This window comes from Trichomonas vaginalis, chromosome VI (assembly GCF_026262505.1).
Source record: "Trichomonas vaginalis G3 chromosome VI, whole genome shotgun sequence".
In the NCBI taxonomy this organism is placed as follows: Eukaryota; Parabasalia; order Trichomonadida; family Trichomonadidae; genus Trichomonas; species Trichomonas vaginalis.
This window is the reverse complement of record NC_067208.1, coordinates 4,452,388-4,476,719: the sequence shown is the minus strand read 5'-3', so window position 1 is coordinate 4,476,719 and position 24,332 is coordinate 4,452,388. Positions and strand designations below refer to the sequence as shown.

General features: G+C 32.6%; 12 protein-coding genes and 3 pseudogenes across 15 annotated transcripts, besides 1 other annotated feature; 4 read left to right on the top strand and 11 right to left on the bottom strand.

Annotated features, from left to right (window-relative positions):
* Positions 1-9,989: part of a mobile genetic element that runs on past the window's edge.
* Positions 48-662, bottom strand: TVAGG3_0804450 (organellar and viral DNA polymerase type B; the record flags this gene model as incomplete). The annotated part of the gene is made up of 1 exon (XM_051247465.1): positions 48-662. The coding sequence occupies one exon, from the start codon at positions 660-662 to the stop codon at positions 48-50; it is 615 nt and encodes a 204-aa protein (XP_051082940.1).
* On the bottom strand, positions 1,758-2,672 carry TVAGG3_0804440 (organellar and viral DNA polymerase type B; the record flags this gene model as incomplete). Its single annotated transcript, XM_051247464.1, has 1 exon — positions 1,758-2,672. The coding sequence occupies one exon, from the start codon at positions 2,670-2,672 to the stop codon at positions 1,758-1,760; it is 915 nt and encodes a 304-aa protein (XP_051082939.1).
* Positions 3,604-4,464, bottom strand: TVAGG3_0804430 (uncharacterized protein; the record flags this gene model as incomplete). The annotated part of the gene is made up of 1 exon (XM_051247463.1): positions 3,604-4,464. One exon carries the CDS (start codon positions 4,462-4,464, stop codon positions 3,604-3,606), a length of 861 nt encoding a protein of 286 aa, XP_051082938.1.
* On the bottom strand, positions 4,519-5,292 carry TVAGG3_0804420 (annotated as a pseudogene). Its single transcript has one exon. A coding segment is annotated over exon 1 (774 nt).
* TVAGG3_0804410 lies at positions 5,958-6,652 on the bottom strand (annotated as a pseudogene). Its single transcript has one exon. A coding segment is annotated over exon 1 (695 nt).
* Positions 7,984-8,800, top strand: TVAGG3_0804400 (annotated as a pseudogene). The gene has a single exon. A coding segment is annotated over exon 1 (817 nt).
* Positions 8,897-9,845, bottom strand: TVAGG3_0804390 (phage tail repeat-like family; the record flags this gene model as incomplete). The annotated part of the gene is made up of 1 exon (XM_051247462.1): positions 8,897-9,845. A coding segment is annotated over one exon (949 nt), but the record flags the coding sequence as incomplete, so codon positions are not given.
* Positions 9,990-10,255: 266 nt separating the features above from the next.
* TVAGG3_0804370 (uncharacterized protein) lies at positions 10,256-11,033 on the top strand (the record flags this gene model as incomplete). The annotated part of the gene is made up of 1 exon (XM_001327564.2): positions 10,256-11,033. A coding segment is annotated over one exon (778 nt), but the record flags the coding sequence as incomplete, so codon positions are not given.
* Positions 11,034-11,107: 74 nt separating this feature from the next.
* TVAGG3_0804360 (serine threonine-protein phosphatase family) lies at positions 11,108-11,350 on the bottom strand (the record flags this gene model as incomplete). Its single annotated transcript, XM_001327565.1, has 1 exon — positions 11,108-11,350. One exon carries the CDS (start codon positions 11,348-11,350, stop codon positions 11,108-11,110), a length of 243 nt encoding a protein of 80 aa, XP_001327600.1.
* Positions 11,351-11,367: 17 nt separating this feature from the next.
* TVAGG3_0804350 (uncharacterized protein) lies at positions 11,368-11,730 on the bottom strand (the record flags this gene model as incomplete). Its single annotated transcript, XM_001327566.1, has 1 exon — positions 11,368-11,730. One exon carries the CDS (start codon positions 11,728-11,730, stop codon positions 11,368-11,370), a length of 363 nt encoding a protein of 120 aa, XP_001327601.1.
* Positions 11,731-13,989: 2,259 nt separating this feature from the next.
* Positions 13,990-14,989, bottom strand: TVAGG3_0804340 (GTPase activator protein; the record flags this gene model as incomplete). Its single annotated transcript, XM_001327567.1, has 1 exon — positions 14,106-14,918. One exon carries the CDS (start codon positions 14,916-14,918, stop codon positions 14,106-14,108), a length of 813 nt encoding a protein of 270 aa, XP_001327602.1.
* Positions 14,990-15,379: 390 nt separating this feature from the next.
* TVAGG3_0804330 (uncharacterized protein) lies at positions 15,380-16,876 on the top strand (the record flags this gene model as incomplete). The annotated part of the gene is made up of 1 exon (XM_001327568.1): positions 15,380-16,852. The coding sequence occupies one exon, from the start codon at positions 15,380-15,382 to the stop codon at positions 16,850-16,852; it is 1,473 nt and encodes a 490-aa protein (XP_001327603.1).
* A 1,316-nt stretch (positions 16,877-18,192) lies between these two features.
* On the top strand, positions 18,193-18,573 carry TVAGG3_0804320 (uncharacterized protein; the record flags this gene model as incomplete). The annotated part of the gene is made up of 1 exon (XM_001327569.1): positions 18,193-18,573. One exon carries the CDS (start codon positions 18,193-18,195, stop codon positions 18,571-18,573), a length of 381 nt encoding a protein of 126 aa, XP_001327604.1.
* Positions 18,574-18,926: 353 nt separating this feature from the next.
* TVAGG3_0804310 (uncharacterized protein) lies at positions 18,927-19,591 on the bottom strand (the record flags this gene model as incomplete). Its single annotated transcript, XM_001327570.1, has 1 exon — positions 19,053-19,580. One exon carries the CDS (start codon positions 19,578-19,580, stop codon positions 19,053-19,055), a length of 528 nt encoding a protein of 175 aa, XP_001327605.1.
* A 595-nt stretch (positions 19,592-20,186) lies between these two features.
* Positions 20,187-24,089, bottom strand: TVAGG3_0804300 (uncharacterized protein; the record flags this gene model as incomplete). Its single annotated transcript, XM_001327571.1, has 1 exon — positions 20,187-24,089. The coding sequence occupies one exon, from the start codon at positions 24,087-24,089 to the stop codon at positions 20,187-20,189; it is 3,903 nt and encodes a 1,300-aa protein (XP_001327606.1).
* Between the last annotated feature and the right edge of the window lie 243 nt (positions 24,090-24,332).

The window sequence follows — 24,332 nt, the reverse complement described above, 5'->3', positions numbered from 1 at the left end:
AATTAGCGTTATTTTTTTATTTTCACAAAAGACCAAAAATAAACGCTTTACATGTATTTTTCAGCAACTTCGTCAAATAATTTTATAGCTTTATCTATCTCATCTACTTCAAACGTTTCTTTACCTTTCGTGGGAGCACCATACATTTTCTCAAACTTTTCAAGTAGTTCTGTTTCAGCAGCTCTCATATCGTTAACGAACACAACCTTGACTCTATTGACTATACTGTCATATCTTTTAGTTATATTATATGTTCTTCCTATCTTATATCTCTTTGTATTGAAGTCCTTCGGTTTCTGAACGATGTAAAGTAAGCCTTCACTGCAACGTTCCGTATCGAATGAACCATGTGTTATGAAGTTATATCCAACAACTGGGTCTAACCATAACAAAACTATTGGTATAAGACTTTTGTCGATGAGATATGCTGCAGTTCCATAGAATCTTACCGATATCATAAGCTCAGGATTTCTTGTCAAAATTTTCTGAGTAGAAGCAGTTCTAACCCAGTCGTGGGATGTTTTCTTTCCAGATGGAGATAAAATGTCTGACAAAGAATATTTGTTGTATTTCTTTGAGTATCTTACGTTTAAATCACCTATTCTAACCATTTTGGTGTCATTGTCTATCTTTCTAACTGTTTCAAACTCAGTGTTTGTCATTTTCTGTTTCTTACATACAAAATAAAAAAATATTTTTTTAAAAAACTAACTTTATTTTTTCTATCTTGTATAAAAGATATGATTTCAGGGATTTTTTTTACGAAGTGTAAAAGTTCTCTTCGTAAAAAATAACAGTTATATAATGAAATTTGGTCATTTTTTTACGATTTCAGGGATTTTTTTGACGAAGTGTCAAAGTTCTCTTCGTAAAAATATAACAGTTATATCATGAAATTTGGTCATTTTTTCACGATTTCAGGGATTTTTTTTACGAAGTGTCAAAGTTCTCTTCGTCAAAAAATAACAGTTATATAATGAAATTTGGTCATTTTTTTACGATTTCAGGGATTTTAGGCGACTGGGGTTTTTTTACTACTCGCAATTTTTCACGATTTTCATAGAGTTTTAGGCGAGTAAGATTTTCTATCTTGTATAAAAGATATGATTTCAGGGATTTTTTTTACGAAGTGTAAAAGTTCTCTTCGTCAAAAAAATACAGTTATATCATGAAATTTGGTCATTTTTTTACGATTTCAGGGATTTTTTTTACGAAGTGTAAAAGTTCTCTTCGTCAAAAAATACAGTTATATCATGAAATTTGGTCATTTTTTCACGATTTCAGGGATTTTTTTTACGAAGTGTAAAAGTTCTCTTCGTCAAAAAAATACAGTTATATCATGAAATTTGGTCATTTTACTCAGACAAAAATATATTTTAGGTGTCACCAGGTCCCTCGGTCCCTCGGTCCCTCGGTCAACTAACATCTTTTTGAAAATGGTGACAACATGACATTTTGACAACAACACAGGAAATAAACTTCTTCGTACATGTTTTGTCAAGACTTCTTCATCGTAATGAGCGTAAATCAGACAAAAATAATGTTTAGGTGAAGAGGTGCGATCTCACCTGTTTTTTCACCTGTTTTTTCACCTCTTGAATTTTCATGACTTCTTCGTAAATGTTTTGTCAAGACTTCTTCGTACATGTTTTGTCAAGACTTCTTCATCGTAATGAGCGTAAATCAGACAAAAATAATGTTTAGGTGAAGAGGTGCGATCTCACCTGTTTTTTCACCTCTTTTCTCACCTCTTTTTTTTATAAGCGTTTTACATGAATTGTACGATGTATATTTGAAATTCTAAACAATTTTGTGGCTTCTATTTCTTCTGTCAGTATGTCAAAAGTTTTCACAATGCCGAAAGTTTCTTTATACTTCTTCTTGACATCTGAAAGAAGGAAATCGTCAGCAGTTGGATAGTTTTTGTTTAGAAATGCTAACATGTCCATTTTATTTTCTGCTGGTTTCTCTGCTTCTTTCTTTAAGTCAGCATAGTCGTTTCGCATACGTTCTATCTCTTTGACGGAGTAGTTATATTTCCTCATTGCTGCTTTACATTTAGAACATTGTGGGTTCATTTTAGCATTGTACATTGAAACCTTACCTGCTAAAACAACTATAGCGTCAATGGTTTTCTTTAACTCAAAAGTTGCGGGTTTTATTTGTCCGTTCCATACTTTACATCTTTTATCTTTATCTCTTATCTGCCATACACATTCAGCAACTAACGAAACAAAGTTGTCGTAGGTCTTAAACTCCTCCGATTTATATATGTCAGAAATATTTTTATATACCATGTCGCAGTCTTTGTCCATGACTTTGTGGTTGCAATGAAATCCAAGAAACTCATAGTTTACATTACGTATGAACTTCTTTATTTCAACTGAGTCAGTTGGTTTCACTTCTATTTCATCGAATTCAGGAATAGTAAGCTTTTGTTGTTGTATTTCAGGAAGTTTAGGTAGATGGTCAATAATATCCTGCATGTCGTAAAGATATTCTTCATTTGTTTCATCTTTCGCAGTGCAATCTAAATCTCCTTGGAGAAGTTCCTGCTTTATCTTCTGGATTTCTGTTTCGAAAGTATATGAAGAAGGAATGAAGCTTTTCATCTCTACTAACATTGAAGTTGGGTTCATGACTAACGAGTTTGGTGCTGTTGTTGCTAACATGTTCTTACAATAAAAATAAAAAATATTTTTTTAAAAAAACTAACTTTATTTTTTATTTCGGGAAAATTCATGAGTTTTGGTTGAAAAATACGGTGGAACCAAAAGTGGCTCGACCTCAAAACAAGCATTTTTGTGAAGAATATACCAACCGCCGGAATTCCGGCGGTTGCTTTTTATACAAAATTCAACGGGTGAAAGAATACGAAGAAGTCTTGACAAAACATATACGAAGAAGTCATGACAAAACATTTACGTTCATGTTTGACAAAAACATATACGAAGAAGTCTTGACAAAACATATACGAAGAAGTCTTGACAAAACATATACGATGAAGAAGTCATGAAAATTCAACAGGTGAGAAAACAGGTGAAAAATTAGGTGAGATCTCACCACTTCACCTAAAATATATTTTTGTCTGATTTACGCTCATTACGATGAAACCTTGACAAAACATTTACGATGAAGAAGTCTTGACAAAACATTTACGATGAAACCTTGACAAAACATTTACGATGAAGAAGTCATGAAAATTCAACAGGTGAGAAAACAGGTGAGAAAAGAGGTGAGATCTCACCACTTCACCTAAAATATATTTTTGTCTGATTTACGCTCATTACGATGAAGAAGTCTTGACAAAACATTTACGATGAAACCTTGACAAAACATATACGATGAAACCTTGACAAAACATTTACGATGAAACCTTGACAAAACATATACGATGAAACCTTGACAAAACATTTACGATGAAACCTTGACAAAACATATACGATGAAGTCATGACAAAACATATACGATGAAGTCATGACAAAACATTTACGATGAAGTCATGACAAAACATATACGATGAAGAAGTCATGAAAATTCAACGGGTGAAAAAACAGGTGAAAAAAGAGGTGAGATCGCACCACTTCACCTAAACTTTATTTTTCAATACTTTTTCAGCACTTTTCCGTAGTTGTATATGAAAGACAATTCGAGATAAAAGTCATAGTACAATGGTATTATATGTTGCACACCATTTGTTGTGAACCAAACTTGAAAGTCAGAGAAACTGTTACTAGGTGGTTCGTAGAATTTAGAAGCAAAGTCATAAAAGTCCTTACCGATACATAGAAAACTATTGTTGCTTGAACTGAAACTTGCATGGCACATAACATTTTGAGGGTCAAACACGTTTCTATAAACTGTCAAATCTGCTGGTGGAAGTATAAATTGAAATGGACCATCTGGTGGTAATGGTTCGTTCTGGTTTAGTAACCGAAGAAATTGTGCCCAAGAACGTTTGTCTACTCCCCAAAATAAAAACTCTGTATCTCTTGGAGGGTTAATTTCAATCTTTTGAAATGAAACGGTGGAGTTCATCTTGTCATATTCTAGTTTCAGATAGTATGTTCCATTTAGTAAAGAGTCGTATTTTTCTTGAAATTCCCAATAGTATTTGTTCATTTGAGTTTGAAAGTCATTTAGAGTTTTCTCAAGACTTTCATCTGAACGAACTGTAAAGATTCTCATTTCATCAAATTTGTCTATTAGACCATCAGAACCTTTATACTGCCCATGAAAATATACTGCGAACATAAACGCGTTAGTTCTATTTGAAAACAAAACTCTTCTAAATCCTATTGCCTTTGCATCTGAAGGACTTTGAAGCCAACGAACTGGATAGTCAAACCTGTACGCTCGGGATGAAATTTCTTCATCTGAAATAGTCCTACCAGCATTTGTAAAGATATAGTCTAACGGTTTTGTATCTGCTACTTTTGTTCTTTGTTTTTCAACCTGAAGCATTTAATATATGTAAAAATATATTGTTTTAAAAACGTTTTTACTTCATGCAATTTTTTACTTCATGCAATGTTTTATTTCTGTGCCGTCTTCAAGTATGCCCCAGTACTTACGCTTGGAGAGGACATGAACTTCGGAAAATACCTTATCTAGCTTAAAACAGCCCATCTTTTCACCGACCATTCCCATTTCAATGAGTTTGTTGTATCCTTCTTCGTTCGTCATGAGTGCGTCAATGTTCTCATAGTAAACCACAACTTTGGATTTGACTTCGGAGAAGAATTTGTTGTAGTTGTCAAGGACTGCCTTTGCGAACTGAGGGTAAGACCAATGTTCGACAATAGGTTTTAATGTGGTTACTAAGCCATTTTGACCTTGAGTGAACTCATACTTCAAAACAAAAGGAGAAAACCTTTCAACAAAGTTGTCGACCTTCTCATAATGTTTACTCTTCATCTTTTGAGGTTTCTTAATGGAATATCCCCATGTCGAATTCATAAGCAATTTGAGTGTCATTGCAAGTTTGGGGTTTGAAGCTTTCCTAATCATACAGTTGTTGTATGACTTTTCCAACTGTATAGTTCCTTCCCGGGAACTCACCATCTTCGTTTGGAATTCCAGTCGGAATATATTGGACAAACCTCATGTATGCAGCGTTAAGGTCGACATAGTATATTTTTTCGTTTGAGTCGAACTTGTCGCAACCAATTGGTCCAGTTTGTGGAAATTCAAGTGAGTCTCTTATCTTCTGAGAAACTTCTCCTGTTATCTCATAAACATCGTCGAAGCAACCTGTTTCATATAAAACCTTCTGACCTAACTCCGATGCTCTCCAATACAATTTGACGTCAATTGGATGTTCAATGGAAGTTTGTTTATAGCATCTTGAAGTTCTTGCAACCTCATTGGAAGTTCTTCTGGTTCAGGTTGGTATCCGAACAATCCAACTCCTTGTGGAATTGTGTACTTCTTTATGTACTATAACTTTGTCTGGAACAACTTTTGGTCTGCTAACAGTGAAAAGTTTGTTTCGTCTTTTGGTACAAAAGTTTCTGTCAGCTTGTCATCTGGAATTGGTTCCAACAAACCTTTCTCGAAAAGAATGTTTACAGCTCTGACAATGTTGCACTTGCCTTTTCCGAACAATGGGTTTGTAAGACTTTCGTTCAACATGAAGTGGTTGTGGACAAGTACAATCTTCAACCATGGCAATTTGAAGTCAACAACATGTCGTCATGTGAAGAACCTTTCTCAGTCGGTATGTTGACTCGGATATTGACATTTGCCAACGGTGCAATTTTTGCCAATTGACCTCTGAGAATGTACCTTGTCTTCACACATGACTCAAGATACTTCATTTTCTCATCTGTAACAAGACCAGAGTTCCTGAGACATGTAAGAATACAAGGTTCATTGACAATTGTTTCAATTGAATTGTAAATTCCATACCTTGTCAAGTCAATGTCAGACTTATTTCTGAACGGGAAGTATCCAGTATGTTGTCTGACTGCTTGAGGGTTTAGGTTGGTACATTCGAACTTGACACTTGCAATTCCTTCAATTGCATTCAAAATGTCTGAGTCGGAGTCAAACATTTGTTCTCTCTTTGTAGTCTTGAAAGCGTCAAGAAGTTGTGCGGCTGTTGTGACATTGCCATATGCATAGTAAATGTGACCATCCAAATCTCTTATGGTCAATCTGAGATTGTATCCTTTCTTATTTCCGTCTTGTATGGCAGCAAGTACTCCCATGAAGCCTTCTTTTTCTTTTCCTTCGTCAAAGTTTACTGTAAAGGTTCGACCAGAAGTAATTTGACTTCTAACTTCACGGTACTTCTCATATGCATATCTTGTTCTTTCCATGGAACATGTGCGTCTTCACCTTTTCCTTTTTTCCTTCTCAAAGGATGCAATTGTTCGTCATGTTTCCAGTAGAATCTGGCAAAGCCGTCGTGTCCTTCAACTTGAGGTTCACTAACATCGAAAGGCATGTCCATAAGACGTTCTTCTTCTAACCTCTCTAGTCTGTTTGGATAATTTGCACGTGCTGTTTCCAAATCCATTTCGTAGCGAAGACCAGACAATTTGTCATAGACTTTTATGGGTCTTCCCTTCCTATATTTAAAATTCTTCGAAACTCTCCAACCATATCTTTGCAACTCTGCTTTTATTCTAGCAGACTTTCTATCCATTCTATATGGGGGCATTTTTATAAAAATAAAAAAATATTTTTTTTCTCTTTACTTTACATAACCGCCTGCTGCCATAAGTCTTTGACGCCAACCCATACCAGCTAATGAAGGTTGACTTGGTTTAGTTTCCAACTAAACTTTGGTTTTGGTTTATCTTCAGTTTTTTGGTTTTTTCTTCTTCTATCGGTTTTTCGTCACTTTTCGGTTCCTTTGACTTTACCTCACCTGCAGGAACAGTTGTGTCGTCAACATCTCATAAATATCATATGCCATTTGTTTTTGTTTTCCTTTCAACTTTTTGTGTTTGTTGTAAAGTTTGAATATTTCGACTCTAAGTCAATGAGATGTTCTATAATGAACTGTTGGTCAGTGAAGTAAACTTTTCCATCTGTTGTCTCGAAAGCTCCTTCAGACTTCAATATTTTATTTGTGAGAGTCTGATTCTTTTTTGAGATACTTGCCGTTCCATTTTTATGAAAAGGACTTTGTAGTTAGGTTTGTATTTCCAGACCTGGCACTTTCTATTATTGAATTTTTCTCTTCATCTGTAAGTTCTTTGACAGGTTTTGACAATGGTTCTGAACTTTTTGTTTGTGGTGTCAAATCTACCGTTTCAACTTCTTCGGTCATTTCATCTCAGTAAAAAATTTTAGTTTGGTTTGTTTTCAACTGGTTGTTTAGGTTTTTTAAGTCGGTCTAAAACTTCCTGAGGTATAGGAAGAACTTGACAACACGTTGTGTAACTGCTGGAAGCCGACAAATCCATCTTGAACCCATTTGTCTCAATGCTGTATTGTTCATTTCATCTCAGTAAAAAACTTTACATTCCCCACGTTTGAGGCGGTTGAGGTTGGTTATTGTTTACCCACTGTTGTGCATGGTTATATCCTCTGTTAAAGAATCTTTCACCTTGGTCCATATAGTGTCCTGCTTGGTTATAGTAGTCATTTGCTTTGTTATAATAGTTTCCTGCTTGTCTTCCTACATTGTCCATCCATCCTTGAACTTTTCCTCTTGTTTCAGGATTTGGAATAAGATTTGTTGCATCTCGTGCTACATCCCAACCTTTCTGTACAGTTTGTAAATAGGTTGTGCTTTCTCTTTAAGTATACCTAATGTACTCAAAATCTTCCTTCCAACTCCAAATACACCTCTGGCTATTGTTCCCACTGCGGGCAAAAATCTGGATGCAACTCCTGCTAACGCGCCAAATAAACCCATTTCTTATGGGTTAAAAAATGACGAATCCAAACAAGGACCCCTATGTTTCTAAGGCAACAAAAAAAGCACTCATGATAAAAATCTTTAGTTCAACACCAAATGCTTGGTTTATGGATATCTTGGAAAACATTCCGAGAGTTAGAACAGATGGACCACCATACTGGCTAATATTTGTCGGTCAAAACACAAGATACTGTGAAGCCATACCATTACAGTCCAAAAATATTTTAGATATCTTAGCAGCTTTGACAATATTCGTTGACAAATACCATCCAACAAAACTGACATCTGACTGTGAAAGTTCTTTCAAATCAGATGATGTAAAAACTATCTGCGTTCAAAAAATGTAAACCAATATTTCATTGTCGACCAAAACCATTCTGCTCTTGGTGTCATTGACGGTTGTATAAAAATGTTAAGAGACTTAAACAACCACAAGGTGGTGAAGCAAATGAAATGTCATATGACGACAAATATAGACACTTCTCCATGGCAAAGATGAGACAAGTTTTAAATATTTACAATAGCCGTAAACAAAAAGGTTTGGGAAACCACTCCCCGAAGAAATGAAAAACAACCCTGACTTAGAGAAAGACTATATATTTAATAATTAGTCAAAAGACAAACAAGAAAGAATGCCGGGCTTCAAACTTCAGAAAGGTGACAAAGTAAAAATAGAAATACCTAAACGCGACCCATATGAAAATACTATTGACTATGACAACAATGGGAACTCGACAGGTACTCACATTCGTGTTCGTAAAAATAGAAGAAAGTATACAAGAGAATATTATGAAGTTTTAGGCAAACATGGCAAAATGTACAGACTGCAAGCAGAAGATAAAACTACTATTGTCAGACCTCGTTTCAAACTTGTCAAAGTTCAAGGTGGTATACTTTCAAAGACAGTTCCTAACAAATATAAGACAACTCCTGACGAATATGCTAAAGAAGTGGAACATGACGACTAAGCATTTCTATACCATGCGTAAACTGTCATGTAAGGTGGCATGTAGTCTTTACTTTGTCCCGTTGTTTGCGTATACCCTGAAACGCGATGTGTATGGTTTCCTCCTCCCTCAGTGTTACTCCAGTAACAATTTATAGCAAACTGAACGTTGTCTTTAACATCATATCCTTTACCTTTTGTCATTGCTGACCAATTCCAATATCTATGACTATGCCAACCTGCTTGAGATGTACTTAAATCTATGTAGTGACTGTGCGCAGGTAAGTTTTCACCTGAAATCGTTTTACTTCCACCTGTTTCCTTTGAAGAGTTTGCACAATACAAAAACCTGTCGACTATTTGAGTCCAAGTTCCAAAACCAAGTACTACTTCTGGTCTGGTAGAGTTCATTGACGTATAAATAGAGCCTATAGGATATAATGTTTGAAGTATTTCTGTCTTTAATGTTTGAAGCTCTGTTTTGTCTGCTTTCTTGTCATATAAATCTTGAGCAGTGAATTTAATATTATGTTCATCCTTCATGACATAAACATCTTTACATCTAATGTTTCTCATCGTCGTTATGTCGTCATCCGATGTTAAACCTTGTGGAAAGTTAGGAGGTTTCCAATATAATACATCCCCACCAGTTTCTTCAACCGTTCCTTCAATATTTTCTATACCAACAGTTGTAAAACTTGTATGTGTATGAGTCTTATTTGCTTTCTTTTCAAGGCTAACGTTTAAGTCTGTTATTTCAGATATAGAATGCGTATGTCCAACGGCACTTTTCCTGTTTAAGGTTTCTTGTAAGTTTGTAATATTTGCAATGGTATGTGTATGTCCAACGGCACTTTTACTGTTTAAGGTTTCTTGTAAGTTTGTAATATTTGCAATGGTATGTGTATGTCCAACGGCACTTTTACTGTTTAAGGTTTCTTGTAAGTCTGTAATATTTGCAATGGTATGTGTATGAGTCTTTTTAGAATATTCGTTTTCAGCTCTTGTCACTTCACTTGACATTTTATTGTCAACATATGTTTTGTCTGCTAGTTCAGGATGAGTATGTTCTTTTGTTGCATAAGCTTTGTCAGCTCTTTCTTCTTCTTTTGCTATTGCATCGTCTACATATGTTTTGTCTGCTTTGTTGTCAACATCTGCTTTCAAAAGAAGTTCATTTATAGGTTTCTCGTTTAAAGTTCCTTTTGTTGGATTTATACAGACAGTATGGTTCTTATTGTCTTGAAACAGAAACTCATCTGTCATTGGTTTAATGTCAGTTTTAAGTTTCCTTCTTTCAATGACTCAGATATCTTAGAATAGTTTGAAAAGTTTGTTGTGTTCTTATTTAGAGCTTGTATAATGAGTTGTCGGTTGTGTTGTATTTCTCTCATAGACGCTGTTTCATTTGACATTTTTATTCTAGATAAAATATGCTTTCAATAGAAAAAGAAAATTCTAGAGTTGCTACAACTAAACCATTAGATGAACTTTTTACTAATGTCGGTCAAAAGTTTGAGACAGAGACCGTAAAGCATGAAGGCTATCGTTTTGACTACCCGTTAAGATGGTTAAGAGACCCATCCGTCACAAAAGCTATTGGCTTTCGTAGAATGAAGTTCATTTCAGAAGCCATACATGGTTTCCCATTTACGGTCGGTTTTGAAGTTCGATACTATAACAAAGAAAAACGTATGTATGAGAAATTTGAACAGGGAAAACTTTTACAAGTGAATTTGCTTGTAAACTTAGAAACAACTCTTCAAGCTTTTCAAGAAAAAATAAACGATATCTATCTCGAATATGCAAAACAGTACAACATTGACGAAGGAGAATACCATCTCGATATTATTTATGACAGGAAAAATGCAACTGTTAAAATCAATAGAATAGAAGACCTTGGAGAAAACGTTTATATTTCTACAAAATATAACAACTTGGCATGGTATAGATTTATGAGGATGTTAAATCAGCCTGCAGCATATCCAGTACACCCGGACTTTTATGAAGTCGAAAACCCTAATGGAACATATGAAAATGTTTTCGACCCAGATGCTATTATCGTTCATGCTTCATTTTCTGGTGCGCAAAACTCTTTTTTATGCTTGGCAAATGACTTTTACGAAAAACCTACAAAGCTATACGAACCACCAAGTGGAAGTATTTCAGACTTTCAAGTATGGTTTACAACAGATGGAAGAAAGAGAATAATTCCATTATACCATGCGTTTTACTTAGAACTTAGTTTCATATACAACTACTATCGAACGGTAAAAATATAATTTTTAATACGGTTGAGGTGTTGGATTTGGTTGCCAACTAGACTGTGGTGCAGGTTCAGGCTGTTGTATAACAGGAGCTTGTTCTTCTGGTTCAGGGTCTTTAGGTATAATACCAACAAACTGACCTACTCTTTTACCAATATTTTTGACTCCGTTCCAAATTCCTCTTCCTACGGTTTTTATTCCATTCCATATACCTCTTCCGACTCTTCTGAAGAAGTTTCCAATACTACTGAAGAAACCCATTTACTATATGTAAAAATCTAATGTCCGCCTAGTCTCTTACGTTTCCTTCTGAGTTCCATAGCATTTTTTAACTGGAGCTCATACATTCTGTTTCTCCTCTGGTAGAAAACATATTCTGGGTCAACTCCTGTGTTCGCGTCATCTGCATAAAGTTGTTTATATCCCACTTCAGGGTTTGTATAAAACTCTTTCCATCTCATATTTGCATACCATGGTGGCAAACCTAACGCAGCGTCATTTGACATGGCAGTTTGCATTTGTACATCTGTTGGCACTTGACCATAGTTTGCCATTGCAGTTTGTATTCTAACTTCATTTGGAATATTCTCTGGGTTTGGTTGTCCAGGTTGCTGTGCATTCGCTAAGTTCTGTGCGTCCATTTAATATTAGATAAAAATATCTCTTACGAGTACATATACTGGACATTTGCAGGCATTGGTTCATCTTCATATTCTCTGTACTTTTCTGCCACGTCAAATAAATAAATGACACAATGGAAAAAACCTAAAACAAGTAGTCCTATTTCAAACCACATTTACTTACTAGTAAAATTTCTTTGTTATGACACTTTCTCCGGTTTATAGGACCTCTCTCATATTCTATCTTGTCATATCTAAACTCATAGTCATGTATGTCCTCTAACCATCTCATAACGGTTTCCAAACCACTTTTATCGGATGTAAAGTAAAAGCATGGACAGTTATGTAAAACGTCTAAAGTTTCTAAAGAGTCTCTCAAAGTCCAGTCTACTTGGTATTGAAAATCCCATGTGTTATAGAACGGCGGGTCCACTATAAAGAAAACATTTTCCTTGTCTTTATATTTTTCATACAACTCTGTCCAATGACATCTCACAAACTCTATACCCTCAATATATTTTTCTATGTCCTCTTTGAAAACATTTGTATAGTTAAGATATAAAACGTTTGACATAAGTGTTTCAATGTCATGAACTCTTATAGCACCACTATATAATAGTCTAGCAGATATACTATCCCAGTCTATATATTCTGCTTTTTTCAAAACCTCTCTCACAATATTTTTCTTATCTAATGGTATACGTTCCATCTTACCTATAGGTATCTTTTCTTTTAACGCTTTCAATATATTGTTTGTGTCTGGTATATGTTTGAGACGGTCCATATAGTTGTCGAAGTCATTGCATATAATCTTTGAGTCTGGGAATATTGTATGGCACAAATGGGATATATAGAAACTTCCACCGAACAAATCTACAAATGTTAGACCATTCGGTAGTTTCTTAAGTTCTCTCAATAGAATATCTTTACATTTACTCTTATTTCCAAAGAAGGGTAACGGTGGTTTTGTAAAATTCATTTATATATAATAATAAAAATGTTTTTTCCTGAAAAGTGACAGAAAAGGCTTCTCAAAGTATACTTCCTTGGAACGCCTGTAACTTTTCCTGTAGCGACGATAGACCCTTACTTGTCCGGACAAAGTTATACTAAACATCTTCAGGGCTAGAGGGCACGAAGTGCCTGGAGGCCCCACTACCTTTTTTTTTTTTAATGACTCCTAAATAATTGGAAGAAAATGAATTTGAGAAAAGAAATAATCAAAATATTAAACATTTATTCATAATTCGCATTCATATTAATACACTAATTTAAATCAATCCTGACATTATTATATTTTCTTCTTTAGTAGGATCATCATCATCCTTTGTAGCTGTTCCAGCTTGAATTCCTTGGACAAGGAACATAAAAACGCTGATTGCAAAGAAAGGCACAAGATCTAAAATATACTGTGAATGAAATTGAAATTGCAGAACGGAATTTATTAAATCTGGACGATTAAATGTGAAAAATTGAAAAGAATTACAATATTCTATGGACGAATATATTGATGAAAATACAACGGATAAAGATGTTATAAAAATAACAGTTTTAATTGTGAATTGGAACTTTTTTGTTGTACATCTTTGTGTTTTGTCAGATAATACAAATACAATAGAAGATGCTGATATGAAGAGTATTTTACTAATTATCGCGAATGAAAATGCTGCTATCCAGATAGGATAGCGCAATTTATCGATAGTATCATTTGAAAGTGTAATAAATAGTGAGAAAAAGATCAGTGCGTAAGTTCCAATATTAAATACATTAAGTATATATGAAGCAATTTTTGGAAATGAAATATCAAATAATTGCATTAATCTGACTGATTGAAATGAAACGGATAAGAATGGTAAAGCTACGGCTGCTGCTGAAATTAATTGAACCATTTCGCCTAAGAATGTCTCTTGTGAAATTTTTCCTGGAATTAATTGTAAAACTATTCTAGTTGTAAAGTAGAATACGTATGAAAAAATAAATCCACTCAGGGAATTTGAATATTCGGACTTTTTTGATGGTAATTGTATATAATGATGAAATAATACAAGAAATGCTAGTAATCCTATTAAAACATTCAATGAAAACGGGAATATATGCGATTTTAAATGACATTCATCAAGTGAAAAGTATGTTTGGCATTCATGGGTAGCATAATCTGCATTTGAAGACATCTAAAATGATGATCAGCAAATCTTTGAAATATGTCGTATAGCATTATTAACTGTTATTTGATCAATATTTGATTTTAAAAGCTTTCAAAAAAAGGTACATTAGTAATTTCGAGATTTCTCAAAGAATTTATGAATTATGTTCTTGGTTATTTAAAGAAAAGTAGTTAAAATGAGCAAAAATATATAACTCAATTCAAAATGAATTAAAAAAAAAGTAATAAATATTTATTTCTTTGGTTGATATGGAGTAGATGGGATTTCGAAGCCAGGGACTGTAGCAAGATCTATAGGAACAAATGGGATTAAAGATTTCCTACGCATCTGGCGCCAATCAAGAAAAGATTTACTTTCTTTGGAATCCATTGTTCTAGCTAAAAGCTTTGGTATTTCATTATCCTCTAAGATTAATTCTTTTGGAACTTTTACGGAATCAAAGAGTTGATGGCCAAGTTCAATCATCTTGGCAAAAATTTTATTCTGGGAGTCATTAAGAGCTAATATTTCCTTGTTATTAAGGTTAGGTGTTGTGAAAATGTTTGGCGAAATACAAATTGCAAGATTAGATGGGGTCATCTTGTTTGATTCTGATTCGTCTGCAACTTCTACTAAGTACTTGATAAAATGAACAATTGAGTAATATCTTGGTGGGCTAAAGGTTGCAAAGACCTTTTGAGTTTCTGCAATGAATTGGTCATTATCTATCTTATTAGATGCTATAAGAGGGGAGAGTTTATCGAATACAATATTCGGAAACAGAGGATCACCCCTTTCTGTCATATCACGAAAATGCTTTTTAAGTGTGCAAGCAACTGTGTTATTATCCCACATTTGATTGTATTCTTTAATTCTTCCATTGTCAAGTAACTGCGAAATTTCTGTTTGTTTCTTGTTGCCACCATTTAATCTGAAAATACCGGAATTCGACTTGGCATTTCTATGTTGCAACTCTTCAATTAAATCAGTGATAATAAAAGATATTTTCCCACCAAAGTCTTCGACCGAGCGAGAAAAGAAGTGTGGATTTGGTGCTTCTGACATGAAAAAATTACGAAAATGATTTTTACAAAAAGTGACATTCTCGAAAATATTTCCATTGTCTGAGAAAGACCATGAATCAATGAGAAAGTGCAAGTGTAAAAGTAAAATGTTCGAAATACGCATCCAAATTTATGAATTCTGAATGATTCGGAATGAAATGCATAAGTTTGCTTCGTGGAGATGTCATTTATTTTCTCTTGATCATTCAAACGGATTGATTTATCTGAATTATGAGAATTGCACAAAATTGATTTTGAAATTTTAAATTGCATCATATTTTAGATACGCTAAAATATTATAATAGGTATAGCCTAAAGAACTTAGATGTGCTGGAAGCGTACCAGGATTTCCAATATTCATTCTATCTTATTTAAAATTTGTAAAGTGTCAATTTTTTTCTACCATTTATCTTCAGAAAAAAAAATTGAATGTATAAAAAGTCAGATAAAATTTTCTGTCAAATGATTGATTACAAGACAGAACTATCCAACTTTGAGATTGAAGGCAACTGGACATTTGCAAAAGCACCGCAGTTAATTCAATATGAGCCTGATGTTCTCTTTGAAGATTCATCTCTTGCAGGATTTCCTGATTATTTAAACGCAAAACTTCAAGAAATTAACCAATATGTCAATGATAGAGATGGAAACTCTCTAAACTCCACTCTTTTTGATCTTCTACAGACATTTAATGAAATTTTGCCTCAAGTCAGTAAAGAAAAAGTAAATCTCGGCTCACTTGTTGATGTTTTATCAGAGAATATGTTTACAGATCTAATAGATATAATCGGATCTTCCAAGATACCTTCAAATATCTCGATTTTATTAAAAATTATTATTCGATTATCCAATTTCAAACCATTAGCTGAATATATTTCGAAGTCCAACTTAATGGAAATGTTACCCGAACTATTTATCGGTTGCAAAGATCAAGATGGATACAATTTTGCAACATTATTATTCATTTACATTCCAATTTACTCTAAAATCGATGATGGCTTAGACAGGATCGTGGAATTACTTCAGCCAACTACAGAAGCAATGCAAGATAAGATGGGAATCAACTGGGCTCTTGATTTTTTGTATTACGTTGTGAAATACGCAAAAACTGTTGATTATGAGACAATTCTTAATATATTACCGTTCAGATTATGTATCCCTAAAGATAATGAATCAAAACAACGTTTTCATTGGATTCTCAAGTTTTCAACAACAATTCTTTTGAAATCCAGCAATTTATTTAGTGTTTTCACTGATATTGGAGCATTCTCTTTCATTTACGATCAATCTATTATGTTCTTTAACAAAAATGGCGAAGAACTCTATGATGACATCAAAATTTCCATAATTCGATTCCTTGCTTTATGTATTTTCATAACAAATGATAGTGAAATTGCCAAACTAGCATTAAATGTACCATGTGCCGAGGTTAAAAGGCTTTTCCTTAAGGAAACATTTACAAATAAGGAAAGAAATGTCGTATTAAAGTTCTTTGCTGAGATTTCAAGGTTAATACCAACTGAATTCTATAATTGGTTTGATGGTGTTAATGAATTCCATCCTTTTGTTGCTGATATCCTTGAAAATTATTCAAATAATGAAAAATCTATTGTAATTAGTATCATTTTCAACCTAGCTGATTCGCAACTTAGTTCTGATATATATGGTATGATGTTTGAGCATCCTGATATCATAGATGCTGGTGCAGCTCTTTATGAAATGTCTGATCAAAATTTCCAGATGAAATTTGTTGATATTCTTTGTACGATAACTGGAACATATAGAACTCAGATCACTGATGAGTTAGTAGCTATCATTTCTGATAATGATGTTATAGAAATGCTTTTAGACTCCGATTTAGCATCAAACCCTGATTATGGAGTTAAGATCTCTCAAATTGCAGAAGTATTTGACGAACTGACTCAAACTCCATGAATTTTCCATGAAATTAATAAAAATTTGTTTATAATCTTTTTAATAATTATTAATTATTCAAAGAAATGATAAGAACCATTATGTCATACCTGAGCTAATTTACATTTTATATGTTATGCTGGCTAATTTAAAGAATTAAATTTCAAATTTCCACGTTTCTATGTTCATTAAACTAAATAAGGGTTTCGTTTTGCTAAAATTGTCACTTTTATAGCATATTTGTTTTTGGATGTTTTGCGAAACCAAAAAAAAACTATGATATACAATGTGTGTGTAAAGAAAATACTTTATTTACTAGTTAAAAAATCATTTGGTATTGATCAAGTTATTTTTTCTGGATAAGATATTATATGGATAATTGGATAGAAAATACAATTATATAATCTTGTACCTGGTTTAATTAAGCTAATTGTCATCAGAAACTTGTAATTTTTATGAATTTCAGATTTTCTTTTCATTACTGCTTTTCTTAATAGGTCAAGTTCTTATTTACGTTATAAAGTATGATATTTACAAATATCAAGTTATCATGTTTTTTGAGAAATTATGAGAAACAAACAAAAATGAAAAAGATAGGAATAGCAATGAATAGTGATGTGGGTATAGAAAATGTAAGAGATATGAATGCAAAGCAATCAGTATTTAGGATATTGACCATAGATTTCGAAAAAAAAATGCTGCATATTGAGCGAAAACTATGATTATATTATAAGGCTGTCATTTAAAGCATAATGAAACTATTCCCTTTTCATTTTAATCGAATAAGATAGTAAAGATTTTTGAATTAGCTAGAAACTGATGAGATGTTTTCACAAATCAGATTTTTAATCTCTATAATGCATAATTCACTCAATATCTCAATTTTGATATTGCGAGATATTTTTGCTATCGGTTTCGCAATTTTGACACAATAGCAAAAGGGTTCTATAAGCATTATTATCAACGTAGAACCTGAATATCATATCAGAAAATGTCGCAAATCTGACATTTACCCGACCAAATAGCAAAAATAATTGAATACTTTTCGCAAAAACTTTAAAAATCGATAAAAATATGAAATATAGATATTAAAGAGACTTTTTATATAATATTCATAAAGATTTTCCAAAAATATGATACCGCAAAATTAAAAAAGTGACGTCTTGAGTGGAGTCAAAGGTCGAAATTGCTAGCTAAATGTTTTTTAGCGAAATTGCGTATTGTACGTTTTTTTCGCAAAACAAAACCCTTAAACTAAATGATGAGTGTTGCTGCAAATACCATGAATTTTCTAGAAATAAACCTATTTTAGTATTTTAAGTCGGTGTAAAAGAATTTCAAAAAAGTGACAAAATTTTGTAATGTCTAAATTTCCCTCCAAAGTTACTAAAAGAAGCTGCGATCGATGGGATTTCCCTTTCAAACATGATATAGAGAACAGCAGGAATATGCAAAAGAATTTATTTTTTTCACCTCCAATTGCAGTTGTTGAAGGCGAACAACAAGATAAAGAAACCAAAAAACGTAGGCGTCAATTGAAAGTCAAATCTATAAATCAATTACAACAAGAATATAAAGAATTTGTTCGCGTTTATCAAAAGGAAGTTGATAAATATCATAACTTAGAATCACAGAGAGAGAAAATACAACAAGAAATAGAAGAATTGCAAGAAGAAATTAAAGTCCTAACAGTTGAAAATCAACAAGTAGAAGAAGAATATCGCCGTTTGAAACCACAATAAGAGAAAATTTGACCTATAACTATTACCTCTAGGTTACACTTATTAACTTTCATAGATAACATTTCCTATTTCGATTTTTTAATTTTTATTCCTTTCCTGTTTGAATAAATATATTTGTTCTGTTTCATTTAAACTTAACTTCATATTTTATAGGCTTCTGTGTATAAGATGATTGATGTTGAACTTGATATATTATCAAAATAATTTAATTCAAGATATCAAGTTTTAATAAAGCAAAATGAAATCATCTGTTTAAAGGAGAGAGTAAGTACTTGGTAACAAATGATGGTGTGATGAAAATTTGATAAAATTAATTTTGAACATTGAAATTCTTTAAAAACAATAAACATAATAACCTTTTTAAACAAGTATAGTAGAAATACAAATTACAATATAATAAATAAACAGCCGAAAATTGGCTGTTCATATTGAAATTATGAAACACTTATTATTAAAGTAATCAGGCAACATGGAAAATATTAGTGAAGAAGAGCCGGAATTTCTTCAGAAAATGAAGCAAATTGTGTTGCTGCATCTGGTGGCATTGTTGCTTTTTCTTGAACGATTTTTTCAAGGGTACTACGGAGGCTTCTATGTAATTCAACGTGTTTAGCAGCAAATGCTGAATGTATTCTTTTAGAAATCTGTGTAACGTAATCTGCGTGTTCTGGAATGCGTTTTTCTGCTTGAATTTTATAAAATACCGCTGTGATAATATCATCTTGTAAAAGCAATCCAACGTTCAAGTATTTCGTTTCTGAATTTGATAATGAATTTTTAGAGGCCAAAGCTGCGGAATCATAATCTGTTGGCTCAAAACAAGCGAATTGAACTGTACCGTCATCGAATTCTGTTGCAAGTTGTAAGAGAACTTGGCATAATTTTGCAATTGTTACGTGTTCTGTTACATACTTCCAATCAATTGATTTTTCTGCAAGCACGGTTCCACTGATGTTAGATGAAATAACAATTCGGAGAATTTTCACATCTTTTGATGCATTGCTCATTTCGTGTAAATTAACAGTTTTTATTTTATTCAGGGGGTAAAATACGTTGGTTCAGGTGGACTTTACAAAATTATCTTCTCGTTTATGTGACTTTAACTCACCAATCAAAATGTTATACAAGCTTTGTTTATAATTCGGCTTCTTGGGCTAAATTGACTAAGATAAATAATATCATTTCCAATAAAATCATGTTTATCTATAATGAATTATATCTTTTTGATCTTACCCCTTTGAGCGAATGCATAATTGAATGAATTTCCAGACAATCATCAATAGTTTGAGGGATTTTTTCCATTCAATTGAGATTATGCTGTAAATATCAGATACAATTAACAGCACATGTATGGATTTAATATCTATGATGATCTTTTTATATAAAAACTGAAATAAAAAAAATATCGAAATATAAACTTTATAAAATACACAAAAAAAATATATATATAAACAAAACATTATAATAGATTAAGGTAATTCGTCAATAAATTTGTCAATATCTGTAAACTTCAGCAAAGTCAGATTATTATTTTTGTTATTGACGAACATTATTGATCCAGCAGGGCATTGCTTACTAAGTTGTAAGTGGCTGTACATTTCCTTGTACTGGAACTAAATGTAAGGCTCTCCTTTAATGAAAATGTCGGCAGAAACAGTAGTTTTCATGAGAACAATCGAATCAATCAAATTTACTGTTTTTTCTTTCTTTCCGTAAGCGACATTCTTTTCATTGTTCAAGAGATCTCTTATGAACAAGAAAGGAACTGATTTATTTGATGTCTTAATTAGCAAATAAATCAAACTTCCTTCGATTCTCAGCAGCAAAACACTTGAATAAATCTGTATCAAGTTATTAAGATTCAAAAAAATTTGTTCAACACTTTGATTGTATTCAATTGTATTGAACTTAATAATCATCATCGAACATTGCTTAATTTGCAACTTCGACAAACTGTTTTCAAGGAAAACTTTAGCAATTTTCTGTGGTAATTTCGTGCTTAGCGTGTTTGTCATTGTTGTTAAATTATTTGATCCGTTATTGTCAAACAAAGCAACTCTAATTATTTTTCCTAAAACTATCTTACTTTCAATGAAAGTCTTTGGTTTTCTTTTAAGAGAATAAACACGATTTCCTTTCTCATCTTTCGTAAAGATATCATCATATTTCAAACCGATTAAATCTATTGGAGAACACATCAAAATTTCTTCGCAAGAATCGGAAACTGTTGTAATAATTCCATTTGTTTTATGAACAGTTATTTGCAAAACAGAACTTGGAAGTTTCTCTTCTGGTGGTTCTTCTGGTTTCTTCGTGATATCTTCGATGTATCCTCTTGGGAAATGGAAGAGAGATGCATAACCATTATTCATATCAATCTCAAGATAATAAATACAAAGAATAGAAAGAAAAACAGTAAAATTACAATAAACAAGTAATGACAAATAACCATTATTATTATAAAAATTAACTGTTTCCATTAATTGTACATCAGGCATTAGCATTCTACAATGATGTGACAAGTTCTGAAGAATATAGTGATACTGGCGATCAGTTAAACCTTGGAAAGAATAGTTTTCATTAAATACTTGTATACTATAAAAAGAAGTAACATTTTCTATGATTTTGTTGATGTAATTTGTAGCAAGCAAATGTTGGTATTCGATAACTTCCGTTGAGCTTGATACAACAAAAGAAATAGTTATCCATGGCAAGACATGGATAATTCCAAAAACACGCCAATAATTTGGAAAGTCACTTTTTGTTTTTTCAATGGTTTTTGTAATTACTTCAAATTTTTGTTCGTTATCTGGAATGAAATCATCTGTTGTCGAACTTTCATCTTCTTCTTCATTAGGAACAGCCAAAATCGAATCAGACAACGTGGACTTGTTTAATTCAACGTAAGGCGACATCAACGCGAAATTACTTGGTTGCAAATAATGATCAGAACCAATAAAAGAAACAGTCAATTTTGAATCAGAAAGATTGACATGTTGGCTTTGTAAAAGTCTTGTATCAATTATATCTGCATCTTCTCTTTTAATTGTCCTTCTTTTCTTTGATTTGGCTTTCATTTTGGATTTAGAGTGGAACAAAATCTTGAAAAGATCCCATGACTCCAAAGATTTCTGGAAAAGAAGAAGACACAACCTTTCTTTACTTGCAAGGAATTGTAAAGCAGAAGGAGGCGTTTCTATTAAATTTATTCTTAAATAGAAATGTGTCATGACTGTAACAATTAATGTACCTAATAAAATACCGATTTGTGTCATCTTTTCGAACTTCTTTATATCAGTAATTTTCTTTTGTTGAGTGAACAAAAGAGAAACTCTGTTTTTCAAATCATCATAATTCAGTTTCATGTCATAAACATTTGTTGTTATGAAACTCAATGAATTCGAAAGACTTTGACAATTGATTTTTGATTCTTCTGATAGTCTGACACTCAAATATCCTAATGACTTCATTAGGAAAGAATAATCTTCACCAATTGTCAAAGGAAAGATTTGTAATTCATCGTAAAAGTGACTAATTATCGTATCACAACAATCCTTTGAAAAATTGAGGTTCTTTTGGTCTGCCATTAAATGATACAAATATTGATACAACAAACTTGATGATAAGACTGTTGCCTGTTCTATTGTGTTCTTAAGAACTAATCTTATCTCAGAAATCATGTTATTTCGTTTTGTCGATTCAACATCGATGTATTTGAAATACATAGAACAAATAATGAAAATGCAGATAATGTAGAACACAGATCGATACGATGTGAATGAATTACACTTTTGTACAAACATGGCCATAGGAGAATTGTCACTTTTATCGTTACGGAAAATGACATTATCGTCAAAATGAAATCTAAGCATTTGAGGGACGGGAGGAGCTTCAATTGATGCCTGTGAGCTTTCAGGTGTGATATCACTTTGTCGCTCGTTGTTTCCATGGTTGTATTTTTGTGTTGACAATGGATAATTCTGAGAAAGAATTTTGATTAAATTGTCAACAATACCTGAAGGATTTTCTTTTAGCGTTGCTGCATATCGTCTGTATTTCACTGATCGAACTGGATCTCCTAATGCAACTAAAGAAAACTCCGCAAAAGATTGATAAATATGAGAATCATATCTGAAGATGAAAACAAGGAAATTGATATAGTTCCGCAATTCTATGTGGTTAATTGATGAAACTGTGGCATAATAATGTGCTTTTATCCATTGATTTGAACATCTGCACTGCCAATACAAGAAATTCGATACTAGGAACCTCCTTTGTATATTATCCAATATATCTGTATATACTTTAGGGGCATCTATGTTCTGGTATTCAACATGTGTCCGATACAAATAAAATTGGAAGTCGTAATAGGCTCCATTGCTTGTATACTTGCTTAGTATCTGTAGTATACGAGTATGGTTATATTTAAACAGAGATAAGTAGCGAACAACTTCAATTGTTTCTTCTGGATCTCCATTAATCCTCATAAACATGAATTTGTCGAATCCCTCAGTGTAAGCAAAAAATTCTGCAGCATTGCGGATAAGCAATGACTTTGAAACTGGAAAAAAGACAGAAACATTTTTCGTTTCGGATAAAATCGCATAAGAATACTTTTGTAAGTATTTCTTGTAATAAACTATAACAATTGTATAAAAGAAAATGCAAACAAATGCAACAAGTAAAGGATTCACAATTCCTCCGAAATGTAAATGACAGAATAGGACAAATGGTGATGCAAATATCGGGCTGTCTTCCATTATCGCTCCGATGTAACTTGCATGTACTCCTCTTATCATTCTATGGAAAACTGCAACAAATACTATTAATGGGTAAATTGAGAAAATAAATATTTCAAGTAAAAAGTGATTGTATTCTACAAGAAGAATATGAACAGAAATCATTAAACACTTCACCCAGTAGAAATAATAATATGTAGCGCATGAATGTTTGTCTAGGATGGAAAAGACCACAAATACTTTAGGTTTCCAAAATGTACATACGAAGAATTCAAGAAATGATGTGAAAAATAAACCTGAAGTGTGAATCAATAACGTAACGAAATTGTTAAAGGTGAAATTCAGAATTGTAACATGTAATTGTTGGTTAAATCTGAAGAAAATGTCGATTTGATAAAGAGGGGTAAAAAAGTCATACATTAACATGTAAAGAAAAAGAATATTTTTCGAAACGTGCTTTCCGTTTTTGATATTACGTGATATCTTGGTAAAAATTGAAAATATAATAATCTGGTTAACAATAAGAACCATAGCGAAATGGTATCCTTGTACTTGATAATACATCCAGGAATTAAGAAGAAGAGCATTGTCCAAAACGCTTATTAGTGATGATTGCCTACCAACCATGTTTGACAATTTACAAAAATATATGGATAGAACCACGTATTGCATGAAGCGTATGATTTCTCTTAGCCATTTCAGCCAGAATGGAAGCTGAGCTCTGTATCTGGTCTCAAATCCCATTTCATAGAACTGTCTCATAAATTGCTCTAGCATTCTGGTGAAACTATTCTTACAACTATAACTCTGTCAATTTTTAATAGATTGAAGTATATGTTAAATATTGCATATATCAAGACTTTAGAGACAATCTTTCAAAAATTACTCTCAAAAAAATTGAATTCAATTTATCGAATAAATTGTGAATCACATTTTCAAAGAAATAAATTAACCCAAAAAAATAGTTGTTGAAAAATGTTTCGTTGTTGGTAGTCAAGTAATACTAATGTATATTTTTTA